Source organism: Scylla paramamosain, chromosome 23 (genome assembly GCF_035594125.1).
Source record: "Scylla paramamosain isolate STU-SP2022 chromosome 23, ASM3559412v1, whole genome shotgun sequence".
Lineage (NCBI taxonomy): Eukaryota > Metazoa > Arthropoda > Malacostraca > Decapoda > Portunidae > Scylla > Scylla paramamosain.
In genome coordinates this window covers 2280486-2293394 of record NC_087173.1, presented here as the reverse complement: position 1 = coordinate 2293394, position 12909 = coordinate 2280486, and the positions used below count along the sequence as shown (strand labels likewise).

General features: G+C 41.1%; 1 protein-coding gene across 4 annotated transcripts in view; it reads left to right on the top strand.

Annotated features, from left to right (window-relative positions):
* The first annotated feature begins 4454 nt into the window (after positions 1-4454).
* The window catches only part of LOC135111998 (death-associated protein kinase 1-like), a 44016-nt gene continuing 35561 nt past the window's right edge, over positions 4455-12909 (top strand). For all 4 annotated transcript variants that reach the window (XM_064025778.1, XM_064025779.1, XM_064025777.1 and 1 more), the window contains exons 1-8: positions 4455-4593; positions 5296-5520; positions 6021-6159; positions 6489-6594; positions 9063-9156; positions 10216-10368; positions 10797-10932; positions 11579-11695. In XM_064025778.1, coding sequence (XP_063881848.1) covers positions 4526-4593; positions 5296-5520; positions 6021-6159; positions 6489-6594; positions 9063-9156; positions 10216-10368; positions 10797-10932; positions 11579-11695 — 1038 coding nt within the window. In that variant the 5' untranslated portion in view covers positions 4455-4525. The remainder of the gene's footprint in view (positions 4594-5295; positions 5521-6020; positions 6160-6488; positions 6595-9062; positions 9157-10215; positions 10369-10796; positions 10933-11578; positions 11696-12909) is intronic.

Here is a 12909-nt window from a genome sequence, read left to right as displayed (position 1 = left end):
ATATATATATATATATATATATATATATATATACTCGTATATATATAAGGAGGAGGCATTAGACACCTGCCGAAACGATAATTACTCCCAGTGAGGTCTAAAGCACTGTTCAGGAGGTGCTGTGAACTTATCATTAAACCCAGCTGTGACCTCACTGAATGTTTCCCTTTGTGTCTCACAACACAAGGGAGCAGTCAGAGCCTGCCCTCTAAAGACAACTCTCTTCCTCCACACAAAACTACAAGCACCTAATAACACACACACCCTTCACTCAAAAATTTTAAAATCATCATGGCGACTCCTATACCAGCCTCGGAGTCCCCATCTGGGGAGGGGACCATAAATGTCCCCAGGTCGGACTGCTTTCTGTCGACGACCTTCAGTGTCTTGACATCCCCCTCAACTTTTTCTTCATTAACTTCTGCAACATTCGCGGTCTAAGATCTAATTTTCAATCTGTAGAACACCACCTCTCCTCTTCTAAACATCATCTTCTTTTCCTCATTGAAACTCAGGTGTCTGAGGCAACTGACAGTAACCCCTTTTCTGTTCCCTCCTACTTTCTCTATCCTCATTTTCGATCCAAAGCTGGATGCTGCGTTTATGTGCGCAATGACTTAACCTGCTCTCGTGCCCACGCTCTTGAATCTTCCGAGTTTTCCACCATCTGGCTACGACTACAGAGTCACTCTCATACTAAATTTATCTGTGCTGTATACCTCTCATCTAACTCCTCTGAGTATAAGAAATTCTTTGACTACTTAACTTCCAAAGTGGAGCACATTCTGACCCTCTTCCCTTTCGCAGAGATCTCCATTCTTGGAGACTTCAATGTTCACTACCAGCTTTGGCTTTCCTCTCCCTTCACTGACCATCCTGGTGAACTAGCCTACAACTTTGCTATCCTCTATGACCTAGAGCAATTGGTGCAATACCCTACTCGTATTCCTGACCGTCTTGGAGATACGCCCAATATTCTTGACCTTTTCCTGACCTCTAATCCTTCTGCTTATGCTGTCACCCTTTCTTCTCCGTTGGGCTCCTCCGATCACAATCTCATATCTTTATCTTGTCCTATTGCTCCAATCCCTTCTCAGGATCCCCCTAAGCGAAGGTGCCTCTGGCGTTTTGCCTCTGCTAGTTGGGGGGACCTGAGGAGGTATTTTGCTGATTTTCCTTGGAATGACTACTGCTTCCGTATCAGAGACCCGTCTTTGTGTGCTGAACGCATAACAGAGGTGATAGTGTTTGGCATGGAGGCGTACATTCCTCACTCTTTTTCTCGTCCTAAACCTTCTAAACCTTAGTTTAACACAGCTTTTTCTCGTGCTATACATGATAGAGAGGTGGCCCACAAAAGGTACTTAAGCCTTCCATCACCAGAATCTCATGCACTTTATATTTCTGCCCGGAACCATGCCAAGTCTGTTCTCCAACTAGCCAAAAACTCCTTCATTAACAGAAAATGTCAAAACCTTTCAAGATCTAACTCCCCTCGTGATTTCTGGCATCTACCCAAAAATATCTCCAATAACTTTGCTTCTTCTTCTTTCCCTCCTCTATTTCAACCAGATGGCACCACTGCTATCACATCTATTTCTAAAGCTGAACTCTTCGCTCAAACCTTTGCTAAAAACTCTACCTTGGACGATTCTGGGCTTGTTCCTCCCTCTCCTCCACCCTCTGACTACTTCATGCCACGTATTAAAATTCTTCGCAATGATGTTTTCCATGCCCTCGCTGGCCTAAACCCTCGGAAGGTTTATGGACCTGATGGGGTCTCTCCTATTGTTCTCCGAAACTGTGCCTCCGTGCTTGCACCTTGCCTAGTCAAACTCTTTCAGCTATGTCTGTCAACATTTACCTTTCCTTTTTGCTGTAAGTTTGCCTACATTCAACCCGTTCCTAAAAAGGGTGACCGTTCTAATCCCTCAAACTACCGTCCTATTGCTTTAATTTCCTGCCTATCTAAAGTTTTTGAATATATCCTCAACAGGAAGATTCTTAAACATCTATCACTTCACAACCTTCTATCTGATCGCCAGTATGGGTTCCGTCAAGGCCGCTCTACTGGTGATCTTCTGGCTTTCCTTACTGAGTCTTGGTCATCCTCTTTTAGAGATTTTGGTGAAACTTTTGCTGTTGCCTTGGACATATCAAAAGCTTTTGATAGAGTCTGGCACAAAGCTTTGATTTCCAAACTACCCTCCTACGGTTTCTATCCTTCTCTCTGTAACTTCATCTCAACTTTCCTTTCTGACCGTTCTATTGCTGCTGTGGTAGACGGTCACTGTTCTTCTCCTAAATCTATTAATAGTGGTGTTCCTCAGGGTTCTGTCCTGTCACCTACTCTCTTCTTATTATTCATTAATGATCTTCTAAACCAAACTTGTACTCCTATCCACTCCTACGCTGATGATACCACCCTGCACTTTTCCACGTCTTTTCATAGACGTCCAGCCTTTCAGGAGGTAAACATATCACGCAGGGAAGCCACAGAATGCTTGACTTCTGATCTTTCTAAAATTTCTGATTGGGGCAGAGCAAACTTGGTATTGTTCAATGCCTCAAAAACTCAATTCCTACATCTATCAACTCGACACAACCTTCCAGACAACTATCCCCTCTTCTTCAATGACACTCAACTGTCCCCCTCTTCTACACTGAACATCCTCGGTCTGTCCTTTACTTATAATCTGAACTGGAAACTTCACATCTCATCTCTAGCTAAAACAGCTTCTATGAAGTTAGGTGTTCTGAGACGTCTCCGCCAGTTTTTCTCACCCCCCCAGCTGCTAACTCTGTACAAGGGCCTTATCCGTCCATGTATGGAGTATGCTTCACATGTCTGGGGGGGGGGTTCCACTCATACTGCTCTTCTAGACAGGGTGGAATCAAAAGCTTTTCGTCTCATCAACTCCTCTCCTCTAACTGACTGTCTTCAGCCTCTCTCTCACCGCCGCAATGTTGCATATCTAGCTGTCTTCTACCGCTATTTTCATGCTAACTGCTCTTCTGATCTTGCTAACTGCATGCCTCCCCTCCTCCCGCGGCCTCGCTGCACAAGACTTTCTTCTTTCTCTCACCCCTATTCTGTCCACCTCTCTAACGCAAGAGTTAACCAGTATTCTCAATCATTCATCCCTTTCTCTGGTAAACTCTGGAACTCCCTGCCTGCTTTTGTATTTCCACCTTCCTATGACTTGAATTCCTTCAAGAGGGAGGTTTCAAGACACTTATTCAGCAATATTTTACCACTGCTTTGACCCTTTTATGGGACTGGCATTTCAGTGGGCTTTTTTTTTTTTTTTCACCCGAATCAGCTTTGTATTTTTTTTTTTGAGAGACCTGCCTATGTGTGTGTGTGTGTGTGTGTGTGTGTGTGTGTGTATATATATATATATATATATATATATATATATATATATATATATATATATATATATATATATATATATATATATATATATATATATATATATATATATATATATATATATATATATATATGTATGTATGTATATATATATATATATATATATATATATATATATATATATATATATATATATATATATATATATATATATATATATATATATATATACAGTAAAATCCCTCTCATCCGGCATTTGAGTATCCGGCAGCTTCAAATATCGGGCACATTTTTCCCCGAGCCTTGAAATCAATAAAAAAAATCAATGTGTACTCATAAAATCGATTAAAATTCCCACGCGAGGCATACTTTGTCCCCTCACCAGCAGAGCGCACTGCTTCGCGCCACCCGCAGCCCACTGCACTGTGTTTACTCAGTGACTCAGTCCCGCGTGTGCGCTGTTTATCGCCTGACGCCTTCATCATGCCTAAAGTTGTAAAAAAGAGGAAGCGTGTTGTGCTTACACTTAAGCAGCTGATCAGATCAGCTGCTGATTAAGACCAGCTGATCTTTGTTATGGTAAGATGCGTGAATGTAGGGTGGTAATTGTGGACATAATTTCACTTCTATTCAAGTATCCGGCAATATTCAAGTATCCGGCATGTCGGCGGTCCTGTTGATGCCGGATAAGAGGGATTTTACTGTATACTCGTATATATGGCGGTCTGCCCACCACCTTTCACACTCTCTGACTGTACTTCCATTTCACAAAACTTTCCTCTTCTCAAATATTCTTCCGTTCTCCCCCCACTATCTCCCCCACAAACAATAGGTGAACGTCCTCCTTATTTATTATTTATATAAAACGAATAGAGATAGGGCGGTAACGGGGATAATATTTTTCACGTTTATTTCCTTAAACTTTAAACCCATAAACAAAATTCAAATAGATACACAAAAATAAGTGCTGTCTTTTAATTGTACTTTTGAAAGGGAATAGAAGAGTGAAGATGAAGGGGATCAGATTGTCTTAAAGTGAAGGAGCATCAAGGCATCTATAGCTCTTGTTTGTTTACAGTGGTGGTGATGGCGGGCGGGTGTCCTCAGGCATTGGTGGGTACAGAGTGAGGCAGAGGCCAACATGAAGACATGGAGGGCATCGAATACAGCACCCAGCCCTTTGAGGAGCTGTACGAGGTGTTTGAGGAGATCGGCAGGTGAGTAATGGAGCCAGGTGCATCTAATTAACCTGTTGGGCTTCACTCTCACTGAGTTTTTTTTTATGAATCTTAAGTCATCGATGAAGTAGGTTGGTTTCATTTGCTTATTTACTTGCGCCTTCTTTGTGTTTTGGTTTGGAATGTGTGTATGTTTGTTGTTATGTTGTGCCTGGAAGGTGAAAAATAGCGTGAATATGCGTGCATGTATGTATGTATGTAGCATTACTCAACCATTGACTCATGTGTAAAAAATCTCTTTCGTCAACATTTTTCCGTACAGTGAACTTATAGGTAATTCAAGGAAGTAAGTTTTACCAATAGCACTTCCTTATGTATTCTTTCTTCGCTCCACCTCAGCTCCAACAAACCCGAGGACCTGGTGGGTAGGCGGGGTTCTTGTCAAACTCAACCAAATCTAACTGGAGCTCCACTCCCCACGATCTCTAACGTAATCTAACTTAATAGGGGACTGTACCCCCTTCGACCCCCCTTATTTAACCTAACATAACATAATGGGGGCTCCATCCACTATCTAACCTAACATAACATAATGAGGGCTCCACCCCCCCTGAACTAACCTAACTTAAAGGGGGCTTCACTAGCCTCTACCCCCTCTAACCTAGCTTGGTCAACTATCATGTTACTTATACTTTTCTGAACTGAAATAGAGTTGTTAATAACTACTTCCTTCCTTCCCAGCGGTCAGTTTGCAGTGGTGCGCCGGTGTGTGGAGAAGGCCACTTGCAATGAATATGCAGCCAAGTACATTCGCAAGCGACGTGTTGCATCGTCCCGGCGTGGTCTGCCCCTGGAGGCCATTGCCCGTGAGGTGCGGGTCCTGCAGAGGCTTGACAAACACCAGAATATCATTTCCCTCCACCAGGTGTTTGACAACGGCCAACATATGATCCTGGTGCTGGAGCTGTGAGTCCCTCAGAGAGTGATGTGTTTGTAACCATTTAGATAAGTACTTCTCTTCATCAGGCTCAGGGAATATTCTAGCTTTGCTGGTGGGGGAGTGTTGGGTGAGAGAGAGAGAGAGAGAGAGAGAGAGAGAGAGAGAGAGAGAGAGAGAGAGAGGTGAGTGTTGGATGAGAGGAGAGAGTGGGGGGAGTGCTGGGAGAGAGATAGAGATGCCAAACAATAGAATTTGGCACATACCATGTTGTGCAATTTGGCAGGTTCACTAGGTTAGTTAGTGAATTGCTTCATTTTCTTTCACAGACACTTAGCAAGTTGTGCTGCATGAGGTTGCATATATGACACACATATAATATGAAAATTGATATATTTGTCATTCACACTAGTAGCTTATTATTATCATTGGGTATTTTGAATTAGCTACTTTGAAAGGAAGAAAATGTCAAAATATTTGCTGAATTGAAAAGAATATTCTAAATCAAACTTATGAATGACCACTTCAGGGTGCGGGGCGGCGAGCTGTTTGAGCACATCAGTGAGCGGGAACGTCTCTCGGAGGAGGAAGCTTCAGCTTTCCTGCACCAGATTTTACAGGGACTGAGCCACATGCACTCCAAGGGCATTGCTCACCTCGACCTCAAGGTAGCCATCACCCAGTAGCCCTCTTTGTTGGCATCGTTTAAGATGTCTGTTGCTTTGGCTCGCAATATATTTATGGGTGTTACATTTGGAGTTAGAGCTTGACAGGAGACAGAATGGTTAATAATTATGAGGGCATTCTGAATTGATGATTACAGTGTTTTAGAGTAGCTAATATTTCAAGCTGTAGGAATCATGCATGAGCAACTGGTATAATAGTTTCCTTATAAACAAATTTTACTTTTCTGATTCATATTTATCAAGAGAGGAGATTGCTGAGGATGATGGTTACAATAATAATGCAGTCTAAATATTTCTGTTTTTTATTGCAGCCTGAAAATGTTTTGTTACTGAGCAAGAATCGACAGCACATCAAGCTGATTGACTTTGGTCTGTCCCGGGAAATCACTCAGGCTGAGGAAGTGCGGGACTTGATGGGTGAGTGAGGCCTCCACCCCTCTTGTCCTTCTTCCTTCCTTCCTTCCTTTCTCCTATCATCCTCATTCCTGTGTAGCATCTTCCATCCCTTTTTTCAGTTTGTATTTTCTGTTCCCACCATTACCTTCATCTTGTATACCCCTCCTAATCCTAATCTTGCTCCTCCTCCTCTTGGTTTGATTAGCAGCACTTGGTTAGCATGACACACTTGAAGAACATGGCACAGCCTTGCAAAGAGCCAAGCTGCATGGTGCTCACTGTGGTCACACTGGCTGCTGTGAAGTGTGGCAGCAAGGGGAAGGCAAGCAAGGCAAGGAGGCACCGAGCAATCATGTTGGTTGATGATGCATGAGTGAGGGACAGATGTCTTCCTTTTTTTCCTATCTTTGTTGATTTTGATATATGTACATGGTGCCACACACACACATAAGATAACTTTGGAGTTTTTATGTACTGGTAAAGATTACAGTGGAGTCTGCAACAGTGAATTTATTTTGTACAAGTTAGCTGATCATAGTGTGATGATTTGTTCACTCTTTGAAAGAAAGGACATGTAATAAGTATGTTATTTGTTCTGAGGAACTTAAAAATGGAATATTTGAACTAACATCATGTGGATGGTTGTGGTACATGGATGGGGGATGGAGGTGGTGTAGATGATTGTAAGGTCTAAAGGGGGGCATGTGATAATACGAATGGTTGTGAGTCCTGGAGGCTGAGATATGGGTTGTGTGGATGATTATGGGACTTGGATGGGAGTGTATAGGTGGTGTGGATGGTTGCAGGATGTAGATGGGAGTGCATAGGTGGTGTGGATGGTTGCAGGACATGGGTGGGAGTGTATGGATGGTGTGGATGATTGCAGGACTTGGATGGAAGTGCATAGGTGGTAATGGATGGTTGGAGGATGTGGATGGGAGTGTATGGGTGTGGTGCGGATGGTTGTGGGGCCAGGATAGGGGTGATTTGTTATTAGGAATTTTGCTTGTTATTCAAATGACAATTTCCTAAGTAACCCAGTTCATTATTCAGTTTGTACGTTAATGAACTGCAGAGTATTGCAGATCCCACTGTATTTGGCAGACTTTTCCAAATTTATATACCCATCATCATTCAGAATGCTAATGATACACAAGGAAAAAATACCTTTGATGTCTAAATTTTGCCGAAAGTGCATGATTTGGTTTCTTTCCTGTGTACATCAAGGGGAAAATTTTTGAGACATCCAAGATTTGATGGACTTGTTGTGATTGTGTTTTGATCTCATTCATGTAGTTATCAAGGAACGTATGGCATGTCTGTGGTTGTGTGTAGACGAGGCACCACATACATAGGTACAGTCATGGGCAAAAGTCAGAGTAACAAACTGCACTCACTTCCTTTGTGTTTAGTATTGCTGTCCCATCTGCTGATCATTGACAATCTCTGTGTTTTGTCCTCATCTTAAATCCTCTGGTTTGTTGATAGCTTCATTGCATTCTCTCTTAGTCGTAAGTCTTCTGAGTTGCTTATAATCTTAGAAAAATGGAAATACTTAACCTGTTTATTGCTTGGCATTTTTTTCCCATAAGCATTTGCAAGTTTTTAGACATATTTTCGTACTGAAATCAGTTAAGTAGTGCTTTGGTCTAAAAAGTGACATAATTTAACTTGCTAGTCAATTAGATAACAATGTGGTCAAGAGAGAGAGAGATAACATTAATCTCTTGTACCCTCTCTCTCCTTCTCTGTCATGCAAAAAATTTAACAGTGGCGTGAATATTAAAGAACAGTCATAGTAGTAAAGGGATTAAAGATTCTCTGGCAGTTGGAGGATGAGACAGAAAATGCAGAAATTGTCAGTATATCAGGGGACGTAAGATTGTGGGAAAGTGCTGAATACATTAGAAGTTAGTGTGACAGGTTACCATTTACCACGACTGTATGGAAAGATATGCAAGTCTTCTGTAATTTTCTTATCCCTCTTCTCTTAATCTTATAGTGAATTAAACTTTCCTCTGTACTGTCACACCTCACCTTGACACTGGTCCTGTTTTCCCCTCGGTAAATGATAGATCAAAATGTTGTGGTTTAATTAAAGTTGAGTACTAATTAATAAAATTGCTATTAAGCATGTTAGTCTGTGTATGATAATGAGTTTAGTTTGTGATTTAACTGTTATTTTTTGCTTTTTCATTAATAATTTTAGCATATAAAACATAATATCTAAAAGCCTGTTTTCTTATTTATTTTTTTGTTCAAGTATTTATGTTTAGAAATCTAAATAGCCAAGTCTACATTATAAACAACAACTACTGCATTTGCTCTTGTGTCAACTACTACTTGCAACTCACTACACAGCAAAACAACTTAGTTTGTGGCCTGTTGAATGTGAAGGCTAGTGGTGTTGTCATAAACGATGCAGTGCCGTGTGATGCATCCTCTGTCTCACCCTTTGTTCTGAACCCACCCAACCCCACACATCACAGGGACGGCAGAGTTTGTGGCACCGGAGATTGTCAACTATGAACCGCTGTCTCTGGCCACTGATATGTGGGCCATTGGGGTCATTACCTATATCTTGTAAGTGAGTTGTGAGAGAGCATGGTTACTCTTGCATTAGATGGCAGGAGTTTCTCAGGTGTAAAGTAATTTATCATAAGTGTTTATTGTTTTTTGTAGTTGAATGTCTATGTGAGAGAGAGAGAGAGAGAGAGAGAGAGAGAGAGAGTGTGTGTGTGTTTGTGTGCTTTAAATGCTACAGTTGATGTTTAATTCTCTTCTCATGCACTTGCTCTCCATCAGTGTTAGTAATTTTCTATTTGTGAATTTTCTTATGAGGGTTTTGATAAGATTCATCAAGTAATACAGTATTCAAAATCACTCTTCTTTCATATCATCACTTCTTTCATATCAGAAAGCTGCACCAATTGGAATCTTTGCATGTTCACCTCAATATTCTTAAAGAGAACAGTTTTTTGTTCTAGGTATAATGAAGAAATATTTTTATAGAGTAAATTCTTGTTATTTGGGTTTCAGTTTCCAACATTTTCAAACTAAGATTTAAATTTTTGCAGTGAATAGATTCCCAAAGATTCAGAATGCTTATATTAAGTGAGTATATGCAGCGTTCATTGTATTTCTAATTTTTTACATTAACTTGCATCTCTTGTGATGATAATAGAATAATGGAAACGATGAATGTGATCAATGAATTTACAGAGGAAGTGATAGAGAAAAGATTAATCTGTTTCTAGTTACGTAGATGTATTTTTTAGAACACGAAACTAACAGCCATTTACTTTTAAGTGTGACACATCGAGTGAATTAACCATCAAATATTGGTGAGGACACTACGAATGATGGAGACTGGTATGGTTTCCTTTCAAGCTCAATAAAATGTGGTTCAAGTTTAGCAAGTGGAATGGTTATATAGTTAAAACCTTTTAGTGGCAGAAGTTTAATTTTCACTCAGTAAAATCATCCAAGATTGCTGAAATCAATTAACAAGCATCATATCACTAGCAGCTAGAGGATCAGTAGATATTCACCACTGGTCATGAGAGACATTCATGTAGCTTTTAAGTCATTGAGTGGGGATGTGTACGGAGTGATAGTGATGGCGGTGGTGTGTCTTGTCAGGCTGTCTGGTGCATCGCCTTTCCTTGGGGACAGCCAGCAGGAGACTTTCAATAACATAACAGCTGTGGACTATTCCTTTGATGCAGAGTACTTCTCCAGCACCTCAGACCTTGCCAAGAACTTCATCTGTAGCCTGCTGGTGAAGGATGCAAGGTGAGGCTGTATTTTGTATGTGTGTGTGTGTGTGTGTGTGTGTGTGTGTGTGTGTGTGTGTGTGTGTGTGTGTGTGTGTGTGTGTGTGTGTGTGTGTGTTAGGGAGACTGGCCAAGGGCAAGAAATTGGTTTGAAAAGCTTGCTCACAATACCACTTCTGAAAAGAAACAAGAGAATAAGAACCAAGAGAGAAGATCTGTTCAATTTTTAATGTGCCTTGATACTCTTTTTTTTCTCAAGCAGTTCAAGTAGTAGGCAAGGTGAAAAACAGAAACAAGAGAAATTCCAGAGTTTATCAGTAAAAGGACAAATAGCTGCTGCACTGTAGGATCCTATAATTTCTGCTCATTGATATTTTGGTGTCACATCAACAGAGTTATGATGAAAAAGACAGGGAAAGTAACCAGCTATTTCCATCTCCCCTTCAGGAAGCGCATGACAGCTGAGCAGACCTTGAAGCACCCCTGGATTAGCCCCCAGTCCAGCCAGCAGGAGGAGGAAAGGCGATATGCACAAACCAACATGGACAATTTCAAGTCCTACCAAGCCAGACGTCGTTGGAAGGTGAGGCTGTGACTGGTAGTTAGTTGTATAGAAAGGAACTGGTAGAACCTGCTAAAGTGAGACAATGGCATAGTGTCTGGCTGGAAAACTGATAAGTGTGGGAGTGGTGTGTTGTAAGTAATAGTACAATGTATAACAAGAAACCTTTTTGATGTGAGTAAAATTTGTGAAGTTAAGGCAGTGTTTCAGGGAGAGGAGTGGGTAGTAAAGTGAAATTAGATATGTCTGTCTGTATACCAGGCCAGCAATTCCACACAGGATGGCCCAGACAAAACACCACACACTCATACACACATCATTCACACTCAGCCCAGTGTGAGTGTGAATTAGATATGAAGTTTTTAAACTTAGAAATACCTTTGAGAAATTTTAACATTTTGTTCTCCCTTCTCTGGCACAACATTCATTGAGGGTGATGACTGAATATGGAAATGCACATACTTACAAAAAATTCAAACTTCTGTGTTCTCATTCCTCAGGTGTGGATTTCAGTGAGGGTGGTGAGTGAATATGAAAACACACAGACTTATTAGAAATATTGACTTTTTTGTTCTCCCTTTCATACACAACTCAGTGAAGGTGATGACTATGAAAATACACTTGCAAGAAATTTTAATGTTTTTGTTCTCTTCCCCCTTGGACACAGCACTCAGTGAGGGTGGTGACGCTGTGTAACCGATTGTCCAGGAGTGCTAAGCTGAGGAGCCAGAGTGCTGAGCTGCTGGACACACGCTCAAGTGCCATAACACTGCAGGAGGACCAGGTGAGTGGCAGCAGTTGTCTTCAAGGTTGTCCTGCCTTTTTATTCACGGTGTTATGCATGCATGACTGATTTTTCCCTAAATGTCATGCAGAGGTGGGGGAAAGGGGGAGTTTGTTCATGTGGCCTTGAGAAGGTCATGCAAAACACTTGATGGATGTTTTGTTTATATATATTGGTATTATTAAGTGTGTCTTTCATGATCGTGCATTGTTTTTTGGGGGGAATGTGCATGTGTAGCCTTGAGAGGGTCGTACAAACACTATGGGAATGAATGCATAAGTGAAATATCAAGAGAGTATCGTATTAACATTTTCGTTTACATTATCATAGTCCACCTTTCAAGATCATACATTTTCTTTGGATGATAAGTTTATGTGGCCTTGAAAGGGTCATGTTATTGGGTTATCGGCTGGAGTTTGGGGAATATCATAATTAAGCCTTTGATATCATAAAGTATGTGGTCAGCTATGCTATGTCTAAGCTTCTGGTGGTGTTGTAAGACTGTCCTCAAGATTATCCTGTTCCTGTAGGGGCTGATGGGGCTAAGAGAGTGAATGATGTGTGTTTGAGTGTGTGGTGCTTTGTCTGGGACACCCTGTATGGGATTGTTGGTCTGGTGTATAAATAGATAGATAGATATTGTGGTTTTCCTCCTTTTTAGATTATACATTTTATATGGTGTTTGTGCACAGTCATTACTTGAAGGCTAACTGTGTGTTTGCTGTGGCTTAACCCTTATATAACAAACATAAGGAAGTAATTCTCTCTCTCTCTCTCTCTCTCTCTCTCTCTCTTCTCTCTCTCTCGTCTCTCTCTCTCTCCTCTCTCTCTCTCTCTCTCTCTCTCTCTCTCTCTCTCTTTCTCTCTCTCTCTCTCTCTCTCTCTCTCCTCTCTCTCTCTCTCTCTCTCTCTCTCTCTGTCTCTCTCTCTCTCTCTCTCTCTCTCTCTCCTCTCTCTCTCTCTCTCTCTCTCTCTCTCTCTCTCTTCCTCTCTCTCTCTCCTCTCTCCTTCTCTCTCTCTCTCTCTCTCTCTCTATATATATATATGTGTGTGTGTAAGAAATATGAATAGGGAAGAGTTATTGTATCCATCTATCTACCCATCCATCCATTTATCCATCTGACTATTTATGTATTTATTTATCCATCTACCTGTCTATCTGTTTTTATACTATACCAGCATCCTTGCAAAACAACCAAGACAAGGCACCCAAA